At 41.8% G+C, this 27,119-nt stretch overlaps 1 protein-coding gene across 1 annotated transcript in view; it reads right to left on the bottom strand.

Moving 5' to 3' along the window:
* Positions 1-2,178: 2,178 nt before the first annotated feature.
* The window catches only part of sorcs2 (sortilin-related VPS10 domain containing receptor 2), a 343,474-nt gene continuing 318,533 nt past the window's right edge, over positions 2,179-27,119 (bottom strand). Inside the window, exons 14-28 of the mRNA XM_070929476.1 lie at positions 22,138-22,245; positions 16,163-16,283; positions 15,923-16,056; positions 14,338-14,457; positions 14,055-14,226; positions 13,778-13,964; positions 11,479-11,612; positions 8,578-8,701; positions 7,467-7,579; positions 6,161-6,283; positions 5,528-5,627; positions 5,368-5,415; positions 4,909-5,011; positions 3,449-3,654; positions 2,179-2,243 (exon numbers count right to left, since the gene is read on the bottom strand). Coding sequence (XP_070785577.1) covers positions 2,179-2,243; positions 3,449-3,654; positions 4,909-5,011; positions 5,368-5,415; positions 5,528-5,627; positions 6,161-6,283; positions 7,467-7,579; positions 8,578-8,701; positions 11,479-11,612; positions 13,778-13,964; positions 14,055-14,226; positions 14,338-14,457; positions 15,923-16,056; positions 16,163-16,283; positions 22,138-22,245 — 1,858 coding nt within the window. The remainder of the gene's footprint in view (positions 2,244-3,448; positions 3,655-4,908; positions 5,012-5,367; positions 5,416-5,527; positions 5,628-6,160; positions 6,284-7,466; positions 7,580-8,577; positions 8,702-11,478; positions 11,613-13,777; positions 13,965-14,054; positions 14,227-14,337; positions 14,458-15,922; positions 16,057-16,162; positions 16,284-22,137; positions 22,246-27,119) is intronic.

Raw genomic sequence — 27,119 nt, forward strand, 5'->3', positions numbered from 1 at the left:
TACCATTGTTGAAGGTCAGTCCGGTAAAACCAACAGACATGCGAGTTATAGGAGTGATTTATTCCAGGATGCAGGTTGAGTGCACTACGCTTCCTGGTGAGGACACACAATTGTTTCTAAACAGCAAAATCAATAGATCAAACGAACGAGCAGAGAGAGGAAAAAGAATAAAAGAAAAACAGTGTGGTCAAAATTACATGGTCGTGCCATCAGCTGTGAAACTCCATTGTTATATTGGAATATCACGATTCCCACATTCCCCTTTGTTAGAGGCGACATCGATACAACGACGCCACATCACTAGAAAAACTAAGAACAAGTTGAACATGAGCAGAATATGTACAAAAGATGAATTAAGGTGTAAATCAGAACGCGTGAATGTGGTCCGCTGTTTGTATCAAATACAAGACGAACCAACCATCTTGGTGTAATGGTAGCATTGGTAGTCTGTAAAGGCCTGTTGTCCAGAGACCTTTTGATTCAGAGTCTGTGGACCAGCTGCTGTCCCACGCGTGTCGCCGGCACTGCTTACATCATTAGTGCAATCAAACAAAGAAAAAGACCTCAGCAAAAAGGGCCACAGAAACAATAACCAGTGTTTATACGTACCGAGATGGACAAGTGTATCAAAAATATCCATATACATAGTCATCACTGTGTAGTTGTGAGCATCTTTATAAGACGATGAGATTATTTCCAGTTAACGGTGGAGACCATAAAATTATCTTACTCGTGAGATTACACAGAAAGTCGAAAAAGGGACACATGTGAAGCAGGCAATGTCGTTGCGGAAACTGGAAACAGTGAGAATTTTTCAAATTCAGGAAACTCAGTGAAGGGTCACTCTGAAAAAACAAAACAAAATAAAGGAAAGAAAACCAAAAACATTGCGGTGTATTTTGGTAGTAGTGTAAAACACTCACACACATGTCAAAGGGAATATGTACAAAGTGGAGATTGTTCATATTTACACAATTACATACGACAAACCAAACCTTTAAGGAGACATGATTCCACCGCGGGCAACGCCTAATATAGGCTGATACAGTAAGATATATCAACTACACCTTCCCTCCATGACGGCAACCTTTGTCTCCAGGGGAACGAGTCCGCTTTGACCTCTGACCCAGAAAGTGTGGGGGGGAGGAGGAAGAGAAGGAGGAAGGGGCGTACAGTTATTAGAAATAAATAAACCCGACAAAAGGTAATGTCACTGAGCAGATCAGCATCTGCTGTTTTAGGCACCATGGGACGGACGATGAGCTCCTGCAAAGGCGCCGCTGATTTTGAACAACACGTCGACAAACTCCTGTACATGAGTGAGCTAACAACAAGGAGGACAACGACATGAACTGCGGTGGGACTTTGAAAGAATGAACAATGCCGTGTGAACATACAGTATATATTCCAAAGAAGCGGAGTCCTCCAAGTACCTGTGAGAGTGGAATTTAAGAAAGTGCAACACCGCCATCTTGTGTTTGCATGCGTACACTTGTCATATGCAAATTCACAAGAGTTCATCATATCCTACATTCCATTGAGAGAATATTATTGCCTATGAAGAGAGTGTCTAGAAACATGGAGAGAATAAAACGGGGGGGGGGGGGGTAAAAATAAATTTGTCTTTAATTGGGCATCACTACCTTAATGGCCGGTCTTTGGCCACTAACTAGCTTCAGTGGCTACTTGAATGGTTCAACCGTCTGTGACCGTGAATGTCACTGGAAACCGGTGCAGTGAGTCATGCTTGCTGATTTTGAGCGTCTACAAGTGATGGACAACAAACGCACAGATTTTCATTTCAAAACACAAGATGAGTGAGTGTCCTCCATCCTCGCTGGGTGTCAGGGCAGGTCTCCAGGGCCGGTGTGGGAAGTGAAGAGGGGGGGGTAGGGAGGGCTCGCAGTAATGTGGAACACGTTAGGTAAAGCAGAACGCCTCCCATCCCCTAGCAGGAAGAGAATCACAAACTCCTCCACCCCCCCAACCCCACCCTCCCTTCCCCAAAAACAAACACACTAAAGCTGCAGCTGAAGGGGTTGGTCGAGGAGGCCATGGAGTGGAGGTGAAGTGTCAGAGGAAGAGGAGACGGGAGAGGAGGGAGGAAGGCAGAGTGGAGTCCCTGTGCTCGTTAGCCGGCTAGGCTAGGCTAGCTCGTTAGCGTCGCCGAGGCAGCCATCAGCTGGTCAGGTAACTGTGTAGCTCTCTGGAGTTGATGCTCAGGACCACACCCGAATGGTTGCCTGGCAACAGGAGGGAGGAAGAAACGGGATAAGCAAATGAGCGAAGCGAAAAGAATAAGAGGTCCAAAGACACGCGCTGGCTCTCTGGTGTTAAAGGTACCGTGAGGACTTTACTGACACATCCGGCATCATCCGCCTTTTCGGACATCACACACTACCAGCGCTCAAGGTGTCAAGGCGTCTTCAAATGTCTTGTTTTGTCCCAACCAACAGTCAAAATCCAAAGATTCAGTTTACAATTATAAAAGAGAAACGCCGCAAATCGCCGCAAATCCTCACATTGGACAAGTTGGACAACTAATTGATTCATTGGCAGCTCTGCATAAGTGCCAAATAAAACGTCGATGCGCTCGTCAAGACGATGTGGTCAGAAAGCCCACAGGGTACCTTTAATGTTCATATCAGCTTGACATCCATGCAAAATGAGCAACAGGCCTTGTATGGTAGCACTTTGAATATTGGTCACGCTCAGCAATGTAGTGGAAGACAAAAAACTGTCAGAATGGAGAGCAGCTACCCATAATCTTTTTGCCTTCTACATAAAAAGTTTCACTTCCATCAGCATGACAGTACTTACAACAATGTACAGGGATAGTAAGGATTGATTTATTCTTAATAAATAGGAATTAATCACTTATTTCTTTATTCATGGTCATTGATATCACCTCTGTTAACCTTCCACTACATCCCATATCGCGAGGCCTCTCATCCCCGTCATAAGCATATTAAATCATATCATATCTTGCCTTGTTGACATTGAAGGCATGAGTCACCATGAGCAAATGTCCTAATTTAGCACAATCCACGATAAATGTTTAACAGTCTAATACTTCATACATTTCAAGTACAGATCAATAATCTTTTTTGAATTTATGTTGGAAATGTATGGAAATATTGGCTGAATTTAACCCCATAAAGTCCACAACAGTATGGCACAATAGCATAAGGTGGTATATAGTTATGATATGATCTATGCAAATGCAGGTGATGACCAAGCAGCGCCTCGTGACCAACCTTGGGGCGCAAACGTTAAGATGTGAACATTCATTTCAAAGCCAAAAGGCCTTTAATAATACCAGTGATAAGGATGAAAAAGGGGAAGTCGTCCAGTACCTTGGTGTGTGTTAGCTGCTGGTGTTAGTGGCTTGGGTTTTAGTAGCAGTGGTTAGTGGTAGTCCTTATAAGGGAACGGAAGGCGGGGCTACCTCCTGCGTTACCTAGAGTCTGCGAGTCCAGGTCATCGTCGATGAACTCCTCGCCCTGGATTATGTGCTGGGTGTCCTCGCTGTGATTGACGGGGCTGGTCATCTCCTGCTCCTTCTCGTTGTGCATCTGGGCGTAGACGTTGCGACTGCCCGGAAGCTTCCTGAAAAACAGCGGGGGATAGGCATCCTCAGTCCTAAGCCAAGGACTGTGGGATTTGTTGTTTTCGTAAGATGGGGCCGTAGCTTTGCATGTTTTAATTCAAGTGACTTTTTGGTGGACGTTTTGTGTTTGGGATGCGAGGAGGTGCTGCTGGTGTGGTACTGACGTGAAAAGAAAGCAAGCAGTTACACAGGGTATCACATACAGTTCGTGAGTTTTCATGCAAGCTACTAGGGTTGGGCTATATAATGCTGTATAGTGTGAGATCATAGAGATCATCTATCACTGAAATATCTCAAAATTTGGTGCATGTATCAATGAACCCCAGAGGATGAATCCTACTGACTTTGGCGAATTTTCTTCTGGCGCAACAAGTTTTCTTTATCTAGTGATAAATCAAAATCTACTTGGTGGATTGGCAAAAGATTGGTACAAATGGTTCCCAGAGGGTCCCAGTGACTTTACTGACTGCCTAACTTTTACTTTTGACGTTTGTGGCTCAGATTGAATGTCTCAGCAATTATTGGATGGATTGCGATGAAATTTGGTTCAGATATTCATGTTCCCCACAGGATGACTCGTAATAACCTTGGTCATCGCCATCATGATATTTTGGTTTATGACAATGTTGTGTTTTGTGTTAATTAGCAAATGTCAGCGTGCTAAACTACGCTCAACTACAGTAGTGAATATGGTTACCCATGCCTCCTAAACATCAGCACGTTAGCTATGTCATTGTGAACATGTTAGCATGCTGATGTTAGCATTTAAATTCCATGAAAATGTCATCCTTATCACCCACTTCTACAAGCTAGTTATTTATTTTCTTTGTGCACTGGATAGGTTTGTTTCCTCCCAGCTGACTGGCAACGCTTTAAAGCTCAAGTGTGAACTTTGCTGATTTTCAAAACATGAAGAATGAGTACGTTTTTGGACTTGGTCGATATTGGGTGCGGTGACAATATCAGGGAGTGTAAATTTTAAAGTGAATGAATTAGGTGAGAAATATTATAGTTTTAAATGATAAATTTGAAGCCACAGTATCTCAATAGTCTTGAGAATAGAATCCAAAATACTTTTTTTTACAGGACAACATGGCAATGGGGTCATTAGATATTTGGGGCCTAAAAATTGAATCGTAGGCCTGAAAAAACAAGGGAGAACCACAGTCATATCAAAGATGGACACCAGCGACAGCCAAACATGTTGGCATGCTAACTAATTCTAAGAGAGAAAAAGAAAATGCTACCATTGACTAGCTGTATTTAGTCTCTGCTGTAGAGACTGGTCTAAGGCTCACCTTTTGAACTTGTAGAGGATGAAGGAGCCGGTGGCGATGATGCTGATTAGCAAAATGACCGCTAGAGCCCAAACACCCGGACCTCCGGCAGCTCCATGGTAGCCTGGGGTGATGACACAAACACATGAACCAATAAAAATTGCATCACGTTAACACAATCAGATTCTAATTTTGATTTTATGTTGCTATCCAGAAAGTATAGTGAGAAAGAAGAAGATCTGGAGTCAGAAGTGACAGAAAGTGGTAGAAAGAAGTTCAAAACATTTCCCATCGAAAGACCATTTCAAACTCAGTGAAGATTAATCAGGTGGATGAAAAAGCGAGGCACGGCACGGATTTAAACTGCATGAGATTTGGATTTGTTAGGAAACCAGGAAAGGGAGAGGCACAGGAATCAAAGAGTATTGAGGTTACGTGCATCCACACAAAAAGCAGCAGGTTTATGGTTCATGAACGCACCAGTCTCTGCTTCTGCAGCTGTTGAGTCATTAGAAATTAGACCTTGCCCTTGGAAGTAAATCAATAACATGCAATTATCATTAAAAAAACATCAAAAATTGTAGTTTTAAAAAGCTGACTATATGGGAAGTAATGCAAATAGCATTTAAATATAGAGTACCTGCGTTTGGGTCAGCCAGCATCACCAACACTTGAAGACCTCCTCGCACCACGAAGCTGACATTATTGTCGTTGAAGGCCTGCATGATGGCTGGAATACGCTGAGGATAAGAAAATATGAAATTAAGGAAAAAACATAGCCGTGAACTTGTTTCTTTTGGTGAAATTCACAGTTTGGAATGAAAAATATGGCATCCTGGTGATCCAGGATTTTTTTACTTGGGGAGGAGGGGGGGTCCTTGTTCTGCCTGGGCAGACACTCTCCACCTCATGTCACCTCACCAAAAATGTTGCTGTTTAACTGAGCTTCATTAACGCGACTTTGCCCAAAGTGAACTTTACTACTTTAGCTTGCCCAGCGGCAGCAGCGACACACTGAAAGTTGTGCGTCGCAAGCCGAAGTTCGGCCCTATTCTCAGAAATAAACTGTCACCTTTTTCATCCCACCGGAGTTTGCAGGCCTGGACACATATTTTGGAAATGTATCATTATGTAAATCAATAAAATTGTGATCTGAGGACATAATCAAATCATCAGTTTAATGAATAAAAAATGGCATTCTGTCTCCAAAAGTCTTAATTTGTGGGGCAAAAATGAATTTACTGGGTATGGTGCTCTATGCACATGTATGTACCTTATCAACAAACACGCTCCTCTTGGCTGGTTTACTGTCCAGTGGGAGGATGTACAGGTCAGCAGTGGTGGGGAGGCCCGGCTTCACCACCGTAACCAGGGACTCCTGAGGGACACCTGTGATCTGAGGTCATATGGTTAAAAGGTCAGTTACATCTTAAAGCTGCAATAATCAATATTGTTTATGTTAACCATGGATCAAATGGCTATGTGTAACGTGAAAGGGGTCACTAGTAGTGATGAACCCACAGAGAATTATCACTCGACTCTGCAGTTCAGCTCAGCTCTTTGGAGCTTTTTAGCCTCTTTGAGCATCATTGTTTTGGTTTCATGGCCCTCAAACTGCTCAACATCAACCTTGTTTTCAGCCAAAACAGGCATCCCACTGTACACTACCTGCTCAGCGGCAAACAACAGACAGACACAGTTAGAGACTAGCCGGTGAACATAGTGGAGCATTTAGCAGCTAAAGAGCCAGATATTTGTTCTTGGAGACCAAAACAGACAGAATATTGGACTTAAATACTGTTTGCTAACATTTTTGCCATAACAACCTTATAAGGTAAAATATAACTTTATATTTTACATTTAAACTACATTATATATATATATATATATATATATATATATATATATATATATATATTTATTTATTTGTTTATTTATTTTTTAATCTATTTTACCTATTATTTGCCCAACCTACTTTAAGCCATGCTAGTAGCTTGGCTCTGGGAATGGCAATGCTGACGTCTCAACATCTATTGGTTGGACTGCCATGAAATTTGGGACAGATATTTATGTCACCCTCAGGATGAACTGTAATGATGTTGGTGACCACCAGGTCAAAATTTCACTTTGTCCAATACTTTTGGTTTATGACCAAATACCTGCTAAATTAACGACGTTCCCATCAGCCTCAGTTGTGTTTTGTGTTGTAGTGCTAATTAGCATGCTAACACTGAGATGGCAAACATGGTGCGTGTAAACATTATACAAAAAACAGCATGTTAAATTGTCATTGTGATCATGTTAGCGTGCTGACGTTAGCATTTAGCTCAAAGCACTGCTGTGTATAATATAAAGCCTCACAGAGCCGCTTACAATGGATGCAGACTCTTACTCTTGTTAAATGTCTACTTCCTACTTTAATTTATTTCTGTATGTTCTATAACTGTTTTATTATTCCTCTTTCGGTATCTTCATGTGAGGACATACATTAGATGTATTTCCTCTACGAAGTGTATTATGAGCACTAACTTAAGGCAGGTTGTGTCGAAATCATCATCCATTTTTTCAATGTGTCCCACCTTAGCGAGTATTTTGTTGACCACCTGGCCAATGTCCTCTCTCCACTCCGGGATGTTTGGGTTGAAGCGGTCCAGGTTTGTGCTGAAGCTCAGAGCGATGACCTGGAAGTTATCTGGGATCGGACAGAACAGGGAAGTAGTTAGCGACCATCACAGTTGTGATCCAAAACTCAAACTGAATCATAGCCACAACTATTGCATATGGAGTGCTGAAGGTTGAACAGCAAATATAATAGAAACGGCTGTACAATGTAGAAACACATCTGATGTGTGTACACACAGATGTGTACCTTCACCTTGGAGAGAACATACACTGTGTGGAGAATTCAATCTGGGCATGCAGATGTGCGTTATTAGCATTAGCAGATGGAAGTAGATTCAGTTGAGCCGGTGTCCCAAAACAAGATTAATGTGAGCAGACTAATATGGATCCTACTACAATCAAGACAGCTTACTGGATCCCAGTCATAAATCAGACCTTTTTCAAACAGTAACGACACTATTGCTCTCTTAAGAACCAAAAGCTTGCAGCTTATGAGTAAAACAAGAATATATGAATCATTAAAAAGAAATCTGACATCATTCCCCCTGTGACACAACAGATTAGCTCATATAATATTTTAATGGGAAAATGTTTGCCTCAGTTGTGTTTGAATGAGTCATAGACCAACAATAGCTGTTAAATTTCTCTTCTTTTTTTTTGGGATGTTTGACTCTTGCTGTCATAACATGATTAGAGAATTTCACAACGGAGCAAACTCCACCTGCCGAGGAAGACCGTGAATGTAGTTGAAAGCTGTACTGTGTTTTTTTTTTTAAGTTCTTGTCTAGTTAATGGTAGCAAGTGTGAATAGATACAGTAATGCTACATATCAAATATTGTGTATATTGGTCTTTATGATAAAAAATAAAACAGTTTTAGTGTATAGAACCTTGTAAACCTTAACTATAAATCTAGCGCCCCCCGTGTGGCCAGTGGACAACTTAAAGTCTGCTTTTGCAAAGAATACTTTGTATCCCGTTCATTCCTATAGTTTCATCGCTATGTTCAGTCGATATTTGCTGCTGAATCGAGTCCACAACAAGGCTCTTTTAAAAGTTCCCTGGTTACCGTAGACTCGGACTGTCCTGGTCTCCTGCACCATGGATCGGCCGTTAGAAGCCTGGACGGTGACCGAAACCTCTCCTGTCTCGGGGAAACAAGTCAGAAGGCTGTTCTGAAGAGTCAGCATGGGCTACGGGAGAAAGAGAAGCAGGTTGGCTGTTAGATTAGGTTGACTGTGTATACAGCGAGTACAATAAATACACATTATAACAGGGGTATTCAACTAAAATTCAAAGAAGTCCAGTTAGAGAAAGTTTCCTCAAGCAAAGGTCCGGAACATCATATCGTCTAACTTGCGTTGTGATTTAGTGTGATATATATTGAAGTAGCCTAGTAGTTGTATCAACGTCTGCATGTAATCAACAACTGACTGTCAAATCAAATAAAGAAAGTACAATTCAAAAACATTTTGACAATATTTATTGTCACTTAACATTGAACTATACAGATATATAATACTGTAGATACAGTGCATCCGGAAAGTATTCATACCGCTTCACTTTTTCCACATTTTGTTATGTTACAGCCTTATTCCAAAATGGATTCAATAATTTTTTTCTCTCAAAATTCTACACAGAATACTCCACAATGACAAAGTGAAAAATGTTTTAGACAATTTTGCAAATGTATTAAAAATAAAACACTCAAATATCGCATGTACATAAGTATTCACACCCTTTACTCAATACTTTGTTGAAGCACCTTTGGCAGCGATTACAGCCTCCAGTCTTCTTCTATGATGCTACAAGCTTGGCACACCTGGATTTGAGGAGTTTCTCCCATTCTTCTTTGCACATCCTCTCAAGCTCGATGAGGTTGGATGGGGAGCGTCGGTGCACAGCTATTTTCAGGTCTTTCCAGAGATGTTCGATGGGGTTCAAGTCCAGCTCTGGCTGGGCCACTCGAGGACATTCAGAGACTTGTCCCGAAGCCACTCCTTTGTCATCTCGGCTGTGTGCTTAGGGTGGTTGTCCTGTTGGAACGTGAATCTTCGCCCCAGTCTGAGGTCCAGAGTGCTCTGGAGCAGGTTTTCGTCAAGGATCTCTCTGTACTTTGCTGCATTCATCTTTCCCTCGATCCTGTGGCTGAATAACATCCCCACAGCCTGATGCTGCCACCACCATTCTTCACTGTAGGGATGGTATTGGCCAGGTGATGAGCGGTGCCTGGTTTCCTCCAGTCATTGCCGCTTGACATTCAGGCCAAAGAGTTCAATCTTGGTTTCATCAGACCAGAGAATTTTGTTTCTCATGGTCTGAGAGTCCTTCAGGTGCCTATTGGCAAACTCCAAGCGGGCTGTCATGTGCTTTGTACTGAGGAGGGGCTTCCGTCTGGCCACTCTACCATAAAGGCCTGATTGGTGGAGTGCTGCAGAGATGGTTGTCCTTCTGGAAGGTTCTCCCATCTCCACAGAGGAACGCTGGAGCTCTGTCAGAGTGACCATCGGGTTCTTGGTCACCTCCCTGACCAAGGCCCTTCCCCCCCGATTGCTCATTTTGGCCGGGCAGCCAGCTCTAGGAAGAGTCCTGGTGGTTCCAAACTTCTTCCATTTACGAATGATGGAGACCACTGTGCTCTTTGGGACCTTCAATGCTGCAAAAACTTTTCTGTACCCTTCCCCAGATCTGTGCCTCGATACAATCCTGTCTCAGAGGTCTACAGACAATTCCTTTGACTTCATGGCTTGGTTTGTGCTCTGACATGCACTGTCAACTGTGGGACCTTATATAGAGGACAGGTGTGTGCCTTTCCAAATCATGTCCAATCAATTGAATTTACCACAGGTGGACTCCAATCAAGTTGTAGAAACATGTCAAGGATGATCAGTGGAAACAGGATGCACCTGAGCTCAATTTTGAGTTTCATAGTAAAGGGTGTGAATACTTATGTACATGCGATATTTGAGTGTTTTATTTTTAATAAATTTGCAAAATTGTCTAAAAAACATTTTTCACTTTGTCATTATGGGGTATTGTGTGTAGAATTTTGAGGGGGAAAAAAAGAATTTAATCCATTTCAGAATAAGGCTGTAAGATAACAAAATGTGGAAAAAGTGAAGCGGTATGAATACTTTCTGGATGCACTGTATGTATAATGTCCTTCTCTCATCAAGTAAAAGAAGGGCTGCATTTAAAAATAAAATAGAGAAAATAAATAAAATAGCTTTTGAAAAATTGTGCATCTTAAAATAAAGTGCTTAATTTTTTGAAAAACAAAATAAAGTGTAGCAGCAGCTTGAGTTTCCCTTTTTCTTTGTTAACTGTTTTACATCTTGACTTAAGAGTCTCTCTCCCTGTATCGTTCACTCGTCTTATCATCGGTCACTCGCCTCTCACCTCTCTCGTCTGTCTGTATTCGCAATGAGTCACAATGTTTATCGCCTGGAATGCACAGATTTGATTGGCTGAGTAGCATCACGTGGGCTGGGCTGGGTCTGTGGTTAAAATAGAAGCGCCCCGTCAAAATTTAAAATCCCTTAATAATTTATTGATTATAGGTCCGGGTCCGTATAGGACGGTGTCTGGGTCCGCCTGTTAGTGACCTATGCAATATAATATCAATAAACTTAAAGTGGCTTTAACTGATATTTTACAATGTACTGTGCATGTACCAAATGGGTTAGGAGTCGCTTGTAGTGATGAACCTACAGAGAATTATCAGCTGAATCCGCAGCTCCCCTCTGCTTTTTACAGTGGGCTTCAGCTTATTGTTTAGCCGTCCCATCCATAAATGTACTGTTTAGGTTCACTTTGACCGCTCTCATAGTGCTGTCTCCAAATCTTTTGTTTTGTTTGGCTGCCCCAAAGTGGCCAACAAACTAGTGTGGCTTTAGGGGAATTCTTTTTAAATTAATAATATATTTGGATGTAAGTAAATGTTCGAAGAATGGAGATGAGCGTCCTTTACCTTCAGGTTGTCTCCTATCCACCAGTAGAAGACGGTCAGGTTGGCCTCAGCGGGAAGAACCGTGGCGGTCAGATTGACCTCATGGTTCCTCCCAGCAATGGGAACCACTTCCAGGTGCACTTCCTGTAGAGGGGCTGTAAGAGAAAAGAACATGACAGAGCAAACAATTTTACTCGAACGAAAACTGGAAGTGAGAGGTGTATGAGTTGGTTTTGACCGTCCTTAAGTTGCAGGTCGCATGAATTAAGTCAATTCCTCACACAAGCGGTCCAAATGAAAGAATGTACAGTATTTGAGGCCAAACCCAATTTCATCTTTACAAAATAAAAGGGATTGGTGGCTCAGTGAGTCTCCATTCGTCAGCTTAAAGCCACAATAAGAATCCAGCTGTTTGGGTTTTAAAGCTGCACAATGACTGAGCTGTCTTATCAAAGTAAAAGACTAAATAAAATAGAAGAACCTCCAATCCCCAGTGACCGACACACCATACATTTGCCCTATATGATAAAATTCAAGAGGCAGACATGGTCTGGAGTGTTTGAGGAAGCTAGAAATTACAGTATAATTCCTTTACCTTTCTTTGTTTCGTTCTGTGAACTGTAAATTTGTAGCTATAGTTAGTTTTTAGTAGCTTTTTTATAGCGGCCTTTATTGTTTCATATATTATATCTTGATTTTTCTATGGCGCTATCCTGTATGCTGCTGTAACAATGCAAATTTCCCCGCTGAGGGATTAATAAAGGATTATCTTATCTTATTTTAGACATATGAGAGACGACTGAACCAACTGCAAAAAGATGCTTTCAGCATATTTATATCTTGCAGGGGCATGCAGGTTACTGACATGATGCCTGGGGGGTGAGAACCACAGCTGTGGACCTGAGACTTGGACTCCAGTCTTGACTTACTTGAATGCCTGGAGACTTGTTTTGACTTGGGGCTTGAAGGCACGAAGCTGAGGAGACTTGACTTGGTGGCCCATGAATATTGAAAAATGCGATACTGAGGTGTAGTTGTGCCTTTTGGAGCTCTGCCAAACTGTCATGAATAATTAATAACCAGGATGCATGCAAATGTTTCTGACAAATCATTTATTTATGTGCTTGTTCCTGCTTGTAATATTATAAAGAGTATAGTCTAGGCTTCCTCTATATGTAAAGTGTCATGAGATAATTTTTGTTGTGATTTGGCTCCAAAATGTTTAAAAAGTTTTTAAAACAGCTCCTTTTTTGTTTTTGTTTGGCATTTGACATTATAATTAATATGTTTTCATTCGTCTATTGTTTTCTATTGGAAAGAACTTATTTTATGCCACCTGCTCTGTTTTAAACAAGACCTAATGAAATGTTTTTGTATTAATGCTCAGACAGCTTGATGATAAATGATCTTAATTGTTAGAAATGACTGTAACATACCTGTCACAAGCCAGGACACTAAGAGTAACTAACTAATAGAAAGTGAGGTTGAGTCGTGTCAGGTAAGTTGAATACAACATAAAATGTCTCTGTGTGTGCATCCAGCTGATTGTGATTTGCCTTACATGCCTTTGGATTTACTTCTTGTCCATCATGACATCCAAAGTAATCTTTGTAAAAGTCAGAGTCTGATGTTACCTTCAATTCTTCCATAAATCTGTATCCTACTTACATTGAACATTAAAGGGTGTTTCTGTATTTTTAAACCTGGGCCCTATCTTTACATATTTTGGTGTCTAAATGAGTAACAGTTTTAAAAGTTTTGGAATTGTTCCAGTAGATCGCCGTGAATGTAATCCTTGAGGGCAACTGAGCCAGTGAAAATTGCTTGTTTTTTGCCCAGTGACAGGCTCAGATTGTTATTCTCTGACAACATTATGGAAAGGATCCCTACAGAGACAGACCTTTTTTGTTAAAGAGTAAGATCCTTTGTGTTTAACCAGAAACACAAGTCCCGCTCGAGGAGAAGTCCGGCTCTGGAATCTTGCGAGAGGTGAGTTGTTGCAGGAAGACAACAGTGGAAATGTTGAGTCAGAGTTCTTCTTACCCGCTAACAGAAATGGTCTGTTTCTGTAGGGATCCTTTCCACAATATTGCCAAACAAACAAACTTAAAATAAGTTCAGTCAATCACAATCCAGCCATTGAGTAACACTGATAAAAGCTGCTAGATAAGTTCGCTCGCTCGTTGTTTGGGTCATGTTAAACGTTCAAAGACTTGAGACTTGACTTGGACTTGGTTCAAAAGATTTAAAACCCACAAAGAGAAAAAATGTGTGCAGCTGTGTTATTACACGATAGTTAGTGAGTGTCTGGGAGGCCGACCTGTGACCTGGATGTACATGGTGGCCTCGTCGTGCCCTGCCATGTTCTCGGCCTTCACCGTGACCTTGTAAACGCCCGGATTTTCGTAGCGATGCTGGATGGGCTCATCCGTCACTGTCAGGTTCTGGTAGATGGCCCGAACCCCGTCGCCGAGGTCCACCTGGTACTTGGTGCTGCTGGTGTCACCCTGTCACGAAGGAATGAGGACTCTCAGCAGATTCAAATTGAGTGGAAGGAAGGAAAAGAAAAACTGACGAGAGAACGACTTTCACCCTACCTGTTCCTGGTGGACAATGAATGTGATGTCATCACCAGGCGCCACGGCCAACATCTGCCCTTTGATGCCCACCTGTAGTCCTTTAGGGGGCAGCAGAGGGCAGTTGTGCTGTTTGCCACTCTGCTGCTTGTTGAGCCCCCCCTCACACATGTTAGATATCACCTTCCTGTAGCTGAAAGGCAGCAGAGGACAGTGCAGGTGTCAGAGTATGGAGGCATATGCCGAGTCTTTAAAGGACTAGTTCAACATTTTGGGAAATACGCTTGAAATGTCTTGCACAGACCCAGTGCTGGACTCGTAGGTTTGCCCCAGATGGCAGTCTTCGGGTGGTGAATCTGGATCGTGCCAGAAGTCAGCGAAGCAGCGATTATCCTCCATGTGGGACCGTTCAAAACCATAGTCACTACACACACACAGGGATATGATAAAAAGTATTGACCTGCAAATTTAAGACTGTAATATAATAAAATGTGTATGTCTATGTGTTTTAAGTCCCCCTCCACTCAAAACGGAAGTGGAGGGGGACTTAAACATCCGCTTAAACATCCTACTTGTTTAAGCGTCACTGTGCAGATTGATGTATATGTGACAAGTTGAAATATAATAAATACAGTACCTAAAGCCTGTTTTAAAGAATATTAAGTTCATGGTCTGTAATGTTAAAAAGATCATACATTTATGAAGGAGGATTGACTAAAATGTAATATTGCGTAATATATAGTTAAAACCTGTCACGTTTAAAATTGTTGAAATGTTAAAGAAGTTGTTTGTATTGCATTGTTCACTTGATTTCAATAAGCTGTAAAAATGTGGATCTGTGATCTTCTAGATAGTCTCAATCTAAGATCCTGAGATGGATTGGTTTTCTCTCCACCCATATACCTGGGGAACTCGCGGTATTTTCCTCATTACAGTGAAGTTCTCGCTGAGGAAAGGATCGTCATCACTCGTGTGTATTCCTCCACATTTATTTAGGTATGTTGTCGGGTGTAAAACAACGTTAATATAACTGTGATAACCAGTTAACATGCTAAGAGTGTGTTTGTAACGTTGTCAGTAGATTTGCGTTTAGTTTTCTTGAGTTTAGTAGAAATTGTGAGTGAAGATTTTGCTTGTTAGCAGAGAGTAACTTGCTGCCGTGCTGCCGCCATCTTGTGTCCGTTGTGAATTTATATGTACACACATTTTATAGTTAACTCTGTTGTATATTGTTGTGGTGAATTGTTGTATTTATTATTAAATGCATTACAGTGAAGTTCTCGCTGAAGAAAGGATCGTCATCACTCATGTTTATTTCTCCCCATTTATTAGGAGCATAACATATGTGCAGAGTTTGACACTAGAAGGCTGTTTTCACTGAAAATCTGATTTGAAGGGGCGGGCCCACGAGCGTGATCTGTGACATCACAAATAGTTTGGAAGCCGATCCTGGTTCTATATTCAACTTATACAAGAAACTAGACGTAGAAACTAAAAGCCGCCAGTGCACAACATATACTGAGAATAGATTTCACAGTGACAGCTTGTGTCAAAGCAAGAAAACATTTGCATATTCATAGGTTCTGGAATTTTTAATGAGCAAGAAGGAGTAGATGCCTTTTCAAGGATTTTAATGTGGAAATTTGACGGAAAAAAAACCATATCAAACACACATTATTGTCCCAAGCAGACTATTTGTATATATATGTTTTAATACATGTCTGTAGGGACATTTGGTGTAATATGATAACATGCCAAAATTATTTTATTAATATACCATATATTTATTTGTGCTGTATCGTTATTACGTTTTTCAGATACAATAATCCAATGAGATGTAATCTAAGTCTGTTCAGGACTTTCTATAAATCTGCGGAGTCAGTGCTCACCAGTTGAAGTCTTTCTCTGTGCAGTGACAGGGTTTGCTGGTGAGAGCTGAGGTGTAGCTTTTCCCTTTGATGCAGAACGCTGTGTCCTTCCTTCTCCTGAAACTCCTCTCCTGGCCCATAATGCACTTCTCTCCCTGAGGGTGACCATTAGAGGAGTGAGAATTCAGTTTCAAACGTGAGCACACATGTACCGTAAGTAAGTGTGTGTGTGTCTTTACTGCATTTGTGTGTGTTCATTACCTGCAGGTCTGTGAGCTCCCAGGAGTCGTAGTCAGACTCAGTACACTGACGGGGGAAAGACTGCCTGAAGTCCACTTTCACCAGCTCCCAGTCTGACCTGTAGCTGATGTGGCCAAACACACTGTGAACACACACCACAGATACAAAATGAACACATGATTAAATATTATATTCCCCACATGTGGACATGTAGCTGTATGCCACTGACATCTGTATGGGATCTAGCTTGGAAAATGTTCTGATCATATATTTTTGCAAAGAATCAGACTGATCTGATAAAAACAGCGTCAATTTAAAGTTACAGTTTCCAGCAGCAGAAATTATTGAAAATTATTCAACTTGATGGAAAAGTGCGAAAGACAATTATACACTTACTCACCACCTGAACGAGTACACACTGTGTAAGAACAAAGTCTCTCCTGATGGCAAAATAATCCTAAACAGATCTTTAAATCCCTATATTTAAGAAATAGTTTCACATTTTGGGAAACACGTTTATTCACTTTCCTGCTGAGAGTTAGATGAGAAGATTGATACCATACACTCTCATGACTGTACGCTGGCTGAATATGAAGCTAGAGCCAACAGCCAGTTAGCTTAGCTTAGCATAAAGACTGGAAAATGGGGAAACAGCTAACCTGGCTCTGTCCAAAAGTCTAAAAAGAAATATCTGTCTACCAGCACCTCTAAAGTCCACTAATTAACTTGTTATATATCTCATTAGCTTAATCAGTACAAAAACCAAAAAGTGTAGTTTGGGGTGACAGGGTTGAAAAGTTACATTTATGCTGAGCTAAGCTAAGCTAACCCGCTTCATATTTACCGTACAGATATGAAAGTGCTTCTTTTAATTGACTATGACTGTTAAGTTTTCACCTCTCTATACATGTGTTCTTTTCTTCGGAAGATTAGTTCATATAGTACAATTCTTGCAATACCGTCATACAGTATGATTTGCAGCCTCCCCGAGCTGCATTTCCCCCTCCTCTCCACAAGATGGTAATGTTTTACAATGCAATACAGGTAATTTTCTCAGCTGTCTTTTCCTTGTGTGTCAGTCAGAGCATTTTTTTTTGAGCGGACTGATGTGACACAAGTCAGCGACTCCGACAGATGTTGCTGTGCTGATGGCGGCTGGCGTTCACGTAGTTGGTCAGCAAGGCAAGCATGACTAATGTCGTTTTCACCGCCATTGTTAAAGGGAAGTGATGGATGTCTTGGCTGTGGACTCACATATGCTGCCGTTTCACATTCTCATCCTTTCATCACTGTTGTTTTTCTCTTGTCCGCTGTTCTCCAGTGTGTTTGTCTCTTAGTACCACCTTGACGTTCTTCATCAAAACTCTATGTATTTCTAATGTCCTTTTCAGGCTTGCTTCTGAAAGGGTGAGTTCACTCAAATTACAAAAAAATATATTTTTCCACTGGCCAGGGCTGGATTAACTTGCTAGGGGGTTAAAATTAACCATAATAATAATAATAATAATAATAATAATAATAGCTTGCATTTTATAGCATCTTATGTGTAAATGAAGCTTGCCACTGCCACACTGAAGGCTCTGTCCCTATGTTGCTCTCACCTTGTGCAATGTCTTTGTATCCTGTTGCCTTTTCACATACCCATCAGGTGCAGCTGACATGGCAGACTACCCATGGTAGCTTCATTATATTTTGCTCAGAGACAAATTTATTTAGAAGTATTCACTTTCTAAGCATAATATGAGCTAAAATATTAAAGAGGAGCTATTATGCGTGTCCTTATTTTCTGTCATATATATAATGTTACAATTCAATTCAATGCAAGTCGGATATTTATACTAAACGTTGCCAAATAATGAGGTAAATTTATGTAGAAGTAATCCCTGAGAGCCAAAAGCTCAGGCTGCAGACTGCTCTGAACGCGCCGTTTCAGTGTTTTCAGCCACCGTGTCTATCTGATGTCAGAGAGGCACGGGTGTCCTTATATGGTATCTCTGCTCCAGGCACAGACGTGATGTTTATGTTTATGTCAACGTTGCTTAGTACCGTTAGGTTTACAGTTTGCCTTTGGAAATTCTTCCAAAGACTTCCGGAACTTGGCCGACCAATCAGAAGAAAGTGGGCTTTTAGGGAGGGGGGGCCTTAAAGAGACAGGAGCTCACATGGCTTGTTTCAGACAGAGGGTGAACTGAGGGGCTGCATGAAGGGCCAGTAGAAGATTAATCAGGACTTTTTTGAACTGTGAATCATGCAAAGCTACTCTAGTGGGATCACAATATGAAATGAAAATATAGGGCTAACCCTAACCCTATAGTTTGGTGAATCTGACATGGAACATTCATTCAGGGTAGAGGTTTGGAATAAAAATATGAAAGCAATCTTGCATGAGGCCCATTGTTTCTGGGAGGTGGCTATCGAGGATTTCATATCAAAGTACAAATGAAAAGGAGCACAAATGAAATCCAATTCACCTTTGCTGTATTTCAGTGGCAGCACAAGTTTCTGCATGCATTTATCTGCACTACATACCACTCGGGTTAAGTGAGAAAATATGTCTCCCAGTCTCGGGGCTTCCGTTGGGTATACAGTATTCTGGTGTGTCACTGCTTGTCTTACACACAGTAAAATTATCACTGTTTACTTCAGTGTGCAGGAGTGCATCCACATCGCTTTGTTTGTGTGTTAATTCTGACCAGCCTCAGAGTTAATTTCTAAATCTTTTTTTTTCTTGTTTTGAATAGCCACTCCAGAGCCACAAGAGCTATATTAGTGGACAAACAACACTCCAATCAGCTCAGTGAAAAGAAATCAACACTCATTAAGTGTGGGACAACATCTTCCTTCACCTCCTCTCATTAAACCCAAAGCTAAGAAGGAGAAAACATTACCGGGAATGTGTTTGGAAGTCATTTCCAGGAGAGGTTTGGTGCTGAATGAATGATAAATAGCAGGGGATCCTTTGAGTAAAAGTGTGTTTGTGTTTGTGAGTATGCCTGTTACAGTGCATGGTGACGGGAACTGGTTTGCCAGTTAGCACAATAAGCTGGCGTGATGCTCCCATACAGCAGCATGTGCAGAGTAAGCCCACTGAGAGTCTGTCCAGTCTCTAATATTTGACCAGCTGTCATTAGTATGAGTGCTGTGCGATCTCTCTGCTCCCCCACCTGTCCTTGGTGCTAAGTCACTGCTCAAAGACTTCATTATGGGATGGCAGGCTGTGCCGTCAAAAATCGAAACTCAGCGGCAAGGAAATAGACCCTGGCTAATCTGTCAGACATGAGCTGCCCTCAACACCCCTCCTTGGCTGCCGACCCTATCTCACCGGAGCCAGACCGGCTACGTATATATATATATGTGTGTGTGTGTGTGTGTGTGTGAGTATGTGTGTGTCAACCCAGAGGGTGTGTGTCTGACACATGGCAGATAATGGTGAGTGAGTTTGAGTGTTCAAGTCTCTCCTGCTTGTGTGTAACCGCCTGTCTATGTGTGTGTGTGTGTGTGTGTGTGTGACCATCTCTTTGCCCTTCTCAGCGGATTACAGCTGGAAGCCAGCCTTATCTCTGGGCCAAGGCCTGGAGTCTGAGATGATGTGACAAGTCTCACTCCAGCTAACTTACTGATGAGAGATTGGGGAAAAAGGAGAGAGGGAGGGACTATATATCTTAAAAGATATGAAGTCTTGAAGCCTAAATCAACAGTTTGGGTCAGAAGCTGCTGATATCTGGTGTTTTGCGCCAATATTCAATATCCTTAATTTGGACCATGTTCACGCCAAACAATTGGCAGAGTTGAGGTTTGTGCTTCACCAGAGGTGGCGTAACAGCCATGCTAGAAGCCTTGTGAGGCTCCTGATTACACACCAGAAGTCAAATCACACTTTGCTGTAATTTGATCGGAAACCACTATTGGGGGAAACAGTACATTTTGGCCTTGTTATTACCTGAATCTAAAGGGTTTATCTAAACATACAGTGGCAAGTTTCAGACATCTGAAAGTCAGCTTGTCAGGCTCAGCTACGCTCATCCACATTTTGAGCGGCTCAAAGCACGGTCAACAATAATATTGTAACATGCCAGTGTTAAAGGACTGGCCTGGAGATTTATGTCTATCTAAATACAATACTCACATGTCATGTGTATGTTGATAAAATTATCTATCACTGGAATCATTCCTCTTGTCCATACTGGGCCTGAAGCGTTACCTCCACTGTAAGAACAGTGGCATGGCTGTGGCAGATGATGATCCTTAAATAAAAGTCACATGTAGGTTTGTTGCCGAAACAATGCCTCTGCATTAAAGCTACATGTGACTACTGGGACAAAGATACAACTGCTTAAGGCCCATATATAACTGAGAATACATTTTTCAAGGACTGTGTATGTTCACTTTTTTATTACGTAACATTTAGCATGTTGTCATGTTAGCATACTAACATTCTAACATTAGCAGGCTCACATGAAAACATTTAATGGGGACCTATTATGCTTTTCCTTATTTTCTGTCTTATATATAATGTTACAATTTCGGATATTCATACAATATGTTGTCAAAGTTGCCAAATAATGAGGTAGTAATCCCTGTGAGCTAAAAGCTCTGAATACGCTGTTTCAGTTTTTCCAACCGCTGTGTCTATCTGATGTCAGACTGGCACGGATGTCCTTATATGGTATCTTGGCTCCAGGCACAGACGAGATGTGTATGTTTATGTTGCTTAGTAACATTAGATTTACAGTTTGGATTTGGAAATTCTTCCAAACACTTCCGGAACTTGGCTGGCCAATCAGAAGAAAGTGGGCTTTTAGGGAGGGGGGGCCTTAAAGAGACAGGAGCTCAAACGGCTTGTTTCAGACAAGAAATCAGGACTTTTATTAACTGTGAATCATGCAAAGCTACTCTAGTGGAATCACAAAACGAAAACATAGAGCTGGAAATGAGCATAATAGGTCCCCTTTAACATGTTAGCACATCAGCATCGAAGCATTAATCTTAAAGTAAAGTTGAGACTGACTGACTGACTTAGAATTCAACATTTGTTTGTAGACTATCTTGTCATACACTGAAGTCCTGGACAAGTTTGACCCAGTGGTTGTGCTAGATGAAAAGTCATGGCATCAATTTTTTTAGATTCATCCTCTGGGCATTATAAATGTCTGTGCAAAATTATATTTAGGGCTAAGGGCTTAATTCCCATGAATAACGTAAGTATGCCTACTACTGATCCTTTCTATAATACATGTAATCAATCTAACAACCCAAGTCATATCAAAAGTGCATTAAACTGACCGGCTGATGTCTGAGTATTAATAAAAGAACCGATAACAGACTGCTGCACTGGTCTAAGCCTGGTCGAGTCTGACAAAGAGCAAAGACCGACACACAAAGAAAGTGAGACAGAAACTCAAGAGTGCGCAGATACAGAGCAGAACCATAGAAATAAAATGTCAGAGTGGACAAAAGCGAGACGGGGAGGGAGGGCAGAGGGCAGTACAGGCCTCCTCTCCCATCAACCTCTGCTATAACGGCAATCAATCCCTCTGGAGGTGAAGAGAGGAGGACGGCTTTGCAGGAAATCAGGAGTGAGACCAGCTGCTGTTAGCGCCACGAAATTGGACGCCGCGCTCCAACAGATCGAGAGGGAATTGTTGTGATGGGAGAGAAACCCGGGCTTGCTTGGATGTAGTGTAGGGGCAGGCAGGAATGCCCTGTCTGACCCTTTTAGACAACCTCATTAGAACCAAGCAGAGAGTGGGGAGTGGGACGTGTGAAGGGGGTTAAGCTCTGGGACGATTGGGAGATCTTGTGTGTAATTTATGCTTTATCAATTCGATATATTGTAATTTACAATCATACTTGAATGGAAGCTCAGATTTGATTTAAAGTCTTCTGACCATTTACAATGAACTCAACTGAAACTATATGGACTTTCGTTTTACCATTCCGAAAGCAGTTGAACTGAAATCGAACATTGCTCCTGTTGAAAGTGTGGTTTCACTCACGTCATAACCAGGGTCTCGTCTCCCGGCTCGCTCAGGAGTCCATCGACAAACACGGAGGTGCTGGTGAAGTTGTGAATGGTCCACGTCCGTCCTTCATCGATACTATACCTGTGGGGAAACAGGCAGTGTTCACAAACACCAATAATCAGAGACATTGATGAAAGTCTCTTCCAATGGAGCCATCGTTGTTTCTAAAACAACAGTTAGTAATGGCTATATTACAAATAACACTATCCCAGGGAAGCAAGCATTTACTAACACCCCCTCACATCCTTTGTCTATTTGACATGTTGGTAAGCATGTCTAGCTAACTAGCTTACGCTCCAAAGAGCACATTACTAACTTGCTACATTATTTCATGGGGTTACAGGTTAGGATAAAAAAAAAAGCCCCATTCATGACTAAGGCAGCCACTGGGTGCTATTAGTTTAGGCTAACATTAGCAGCTCTGTCCTGGTCTTTTCTGGATTTGGGGAAGTTTAACCAGGCCAACGTTACCTGGGATAGCATCTGCCAAACACATCGGTTAGTCCTTATCCTAAAGGCCTTTTCTCTCGTAACGTTAAAAGTAAAACCATACTGTTCTTTTACAAAAAGCATGATTATCTAAGCTAAGCAGCCAAACAAGGTTGTGTTAGAATTAAATAACAGTCTGCTCTTACATTTTTCCTTAACATACTTAATAATACATGGATGATCAACTGGCGAGGACGCTGACTTCTTTCCTGGGACGTGTAGCTTTAGCCCCAGTCTTTTAGCACCTTATTATGTGTGTGGCCATCGTGCACATTTAAGACCCCTTTAACAGGGTCTCCTCATTTGAAAAAGAATTAGTTGTAGACATTTAAAGGTCTGCTGTCAAAAGCGAAGGTCACCGCCTAGAATAGCTTTTGTCTACCCCATGGTGGGCCTGTGATGATGAAAATACAGACACACTGATTGGGAAATCAGAGACCCATTGTTTAGAAAATTCTGATTTTCAAGTGATACGTCCGCCCCTGTTATTATTGTAAACTGCACATATGTCATGCGAGGAAAAAAAAAAGGTGTAGCAACATTAACTAAGGGGAGTGGGGCTTAGCAAAGGGTCAATTGAAGGAAGCTTTTTTTTTGTAAGGTGCATTTCATGTTGGGAGAAGACACAACACACAAGAAAATGAAATAAAAGATGAGGGAGATGAACTACCACAGAATATGTCCATCAGTTGAAAGATACAAATGATCTAAATAACAGAAATTTTAAATGAAGTGCTTTGACAGATCACTTGAAAATGGAATAATCTTTCCTGTGTCACAGTATTTGGTATTAGAGTTCCCTTTAATCCAAACTCAAAATGAAGAGTCTGAGGCAGACAAAGCGAGCCATCTGCTCTGCTTTATTCACTGACTCCTGCAGTCAACAGTGGCAGCAGTGCTGAGTAAATGTGACCGCGTGATGGAGAGGGATCAATGTGGAATCGAGCAGTGTGTGGCTCGCACTGCAGGCTGTGTGTGGTAATGATGCGCTAACAAGGACTACAATGTGATAATCAGCAGGTAAACATGCAGAATTACAAGAAAACAGAATGGATATACAAAGCTACTAAAGACTTGGTTGCTATGGCAAAGGCCTCAGTATGCTTCAAACAAAGTGCTTGTCAGATTGTCTGACAGCGTCTAAAACCAGCTTTCCAAAGGCAGGAGGGGGCTGGTTCCGACAATTTAGCAACTAACTGTACGGAGGTGTGAAAGTAGACAGGGTCTGAATTTACCTTTATTCATTCATTCACACAACTTCTGTCACTTTTCATGTGTATATTGCCGAAGTGCAACACACGAAAGCTTTTGACAGAGTCCCCATTCGTACAAGTCATCATGTCGAGACTACACAGACATTAGGTAGTGGAGAGAGCAGGAGGAGGCTATGATGACAGGCTTCACGCCCAGCCTTCAACAGCTATAAACATAACTCATCATACTACCAAGCTTTAAACAACTGTTTAAAGCATATCAAGGCATTCCTACTGATGATTCAAATCCCCTAAAAAAACAAAAAACAAAAACAAATTAGTAACACCCCTTTTTATCAGTGCTGACGAGTTACATTTGAGCAAGGCACTGAACCACCCACTTGCTCCATAGGGCATCAGCTGGACAACCACAGCCTTCTACATGCTGACGTCCTCAGTCACACATCCAATTATACCGCATGTCTTCCAGCTAATACCCGAGGAATTATTAGAAATAGATGGAGTGATAGCCCTGTAATCAAATAGATTAGCGAGCCACACTTTAATAATTTTGCTCCATGCCACAGACCAGCCTTCACTCCACCGCTCCAGTGCTATGAAGAAAACTAAAACAAGGCTAATTCTACGTCGAGCCAATCATAAATCATAAATGTACATAACACAATCCTGTCCAGCCGGCGTGTTACGGTGGCATCTCATTTCTCAGCCTGCTGGCTTTTCATAATTAACTGATATGAATGCATTGTGTGAGTTACCCAGTGTTAAAAAAAAGAAAAAAAAAGAAACTCCATTGAGTTTGAGTGAGCCGATGAGAGGAGCGGGGGAATAATCTGAAATGATTTGAGTGTGTGCGTGTACATGCACAGTTGTCGAGATGCGCTGCTTTTCAAGTGGCCATGAAAATGTCATCGCTTTGATGTACACAGTCTCAGATATCCTGCCCCCGCATGGGAACGTGGTGTAATTATTTCAGAGCCTCAAAGGCTGGGTCTGGGAACAAGCCTTGTTTTTCAGGATGCAGAAAGACTTTTTTGGGTATCAAGAGTGTCTAAACGCTTGACTTGGTGAAGGAGCATTTTAGGTCAAGAGGGGTTCTTAGCAGAAGTACTGATGACTCCTCTAAACTCCTCTCTTGTTACAGCTTGCCATGTCCTCAGTCTCTCTTTGTCTATTGCTGTATTTGTCTTTCTCTGTCCCTCCTTCCTACGCTTTCCTTTTTCTCTGTCAGGCCTCACAGACTCATTAAAAGCTCTTATTTACCCTTAAAGAGCAGAACTCCACACTTGATCTTGTATGAAGAAAAGAAGCATCGCTGCCCTGACTTCTGTGGGTTGCAAGATAAGTCTGCTGAAGCTTTGACCACACCCGTGATCACAGGAAAGCATGGTACGTTGCAACGATAACTGCGCGGCAATGGCAAATTAATGTTAATAATACAGGTCCAAGGGTTCCATTCAAAAGGCCTCGAGCAGCTACTCTGTCAGAAATGGAAAAGAAAGGGAAACCCTTTTAGCCTAAGGGGTTTACGGTGCTGAACCGCAACATTCCTGGTTTGAGTACGACCAGGGACCTTTACTGCATGTCATTCCTCATCTCTTTCCCCCTCACTTCTTGTCGTCTGTCTGATAAAGGCAATGAATAAAACTACCTTTAAAAAGAAAAGAAATGCAACAGCAAAAGCCTTTGGTGTATCTGTTTACGGTGCAGTGCAGTGCAGTGTTTTAATACAGAAGACAAAAAAGAAATATGTTGTCCAACACAGGCTGTGCACCACCTTTTGTGCTCCCATCATGTCCAGTATGTGCATGCATGGATATGCAATTTGAATCCTGCACTATCCTGGGGACTATAATGTAGACATTGGCAACTGAACGCAAATACACTGAATAGCTGTTGACCAAGAAGTGTGGAGCATCATGACCGGAGGCCCCAGGCAGAAATCTTGCTGCTGGGCCCCTGTCAACCCCCTGTTTCTTTTTGTTCCACCCCATGGGATACTACCTAGATCCAGATTTGCTATGTGGTCATTTGATTAAACACAGATTAATTTCCAAACATGCACCTTAAGAGCAAAAACTCTGGTGGTCTGCATTTTAACGTAGGTCTGTTCTTCAAAACAGAGTCTCAACATCTTGAGGACCTTGTCATGTCATGTGCTTTAGTGGTGCTAAATGGTGGTGCTAGTGGTGGTCCCACACAAAGCTAGAAATAATCAAAACACCATGAAAGACCTGCCACACCAAGAGTTTTTGGGGGACCTTGAAGTCCAGGGCCCCCGGGGCAGTTCCCACTTTTCCTGCTTTACCGGCCATGAATAGGATAAAAAATGGGGCTTGACAAAGATTAAAAAAGGATTTAAACGTATGCTGATCTGTTGGAGACCAGCTGGAATAGCAGCACTGACTACTAACAGAATGCCATTATAACAATGAAGTTGCCGTTTTACAAAAGAGATGAGCAAACCAGCTAATTAGAGCAGGCGGCCAGCAGAGACACGTACTGGAGATGTAATAAATCAATGTGCAGAATGCTGGAATAACATCGCTGTTCCTTCATTAGTTTTTTGTGGCTTGAGAACAATGCTTTTCAGTCTTCACAGCTGAAATGCGCTGCTCTCACACATAACACTGTTACCTATTATGGAGCAGTTGAGGAAGAAAGAGTTATTGGAGGTCATGAAACTCCACTAAGACCAGAGTTTCTGGCTGCAAAAAAAAAAAAAACGGAACGCAGGCCAGGGAGAGTTTTGGGGGCCAGAAATTTCAGCGCCTGATGAAGTGATGACATTACGGCCATTTCATGTAATGAAGTGGTCGTTTCACTTTACCGAAGTTGTCTTTTCTCACAGAGCACTGGCTCCACGGCTCTTTGTGAGATGTTTTCCACCACACTGCCAGAGCCTTTGGGGTTATTGATTTAGCTGAAGCATGAGGGAGGGAAAAATGTGAAGGACAACTTCACAGAGAGACAGATGAGGGGCCATCGAAAAGGTCATTTGATTTAGACCTGTGATAAATGTTTTTCTGAGTACTCCCTTATCTATGGTTTCTCATTATTTCATCCTTATTTATTAAGGTCGATGAGATACCATCTTGCTGAGCTTGAAATAGTTTACATGAGCCCTTCAGATGATTTTGAAGGGAACAGTGCTGCACTGGGGAACTAATTGATGTTTCCCTGTGCTGTAAAAACATATGGAATGGCTCAGCTGATGTGGAGCTTTGAAGCCTGTACCAGCACTTCATGTACTGA

The sequence above is a fragment of the Enoplosus armatus genome, chromosome 23, assembly GCF_043641665.1.
Source record: "Enoplosus armatus isolate fEnoArm2 chromosome 23, fEnoArm2.hap1, whole genome shotgun sequence".
Lineage (NCBI taxonomy): Eukaryota > Metazoa > Chordata > Actinopteri > Centrarchiformes > Enoplosidae > Enoplosus > Enoplosus armatus.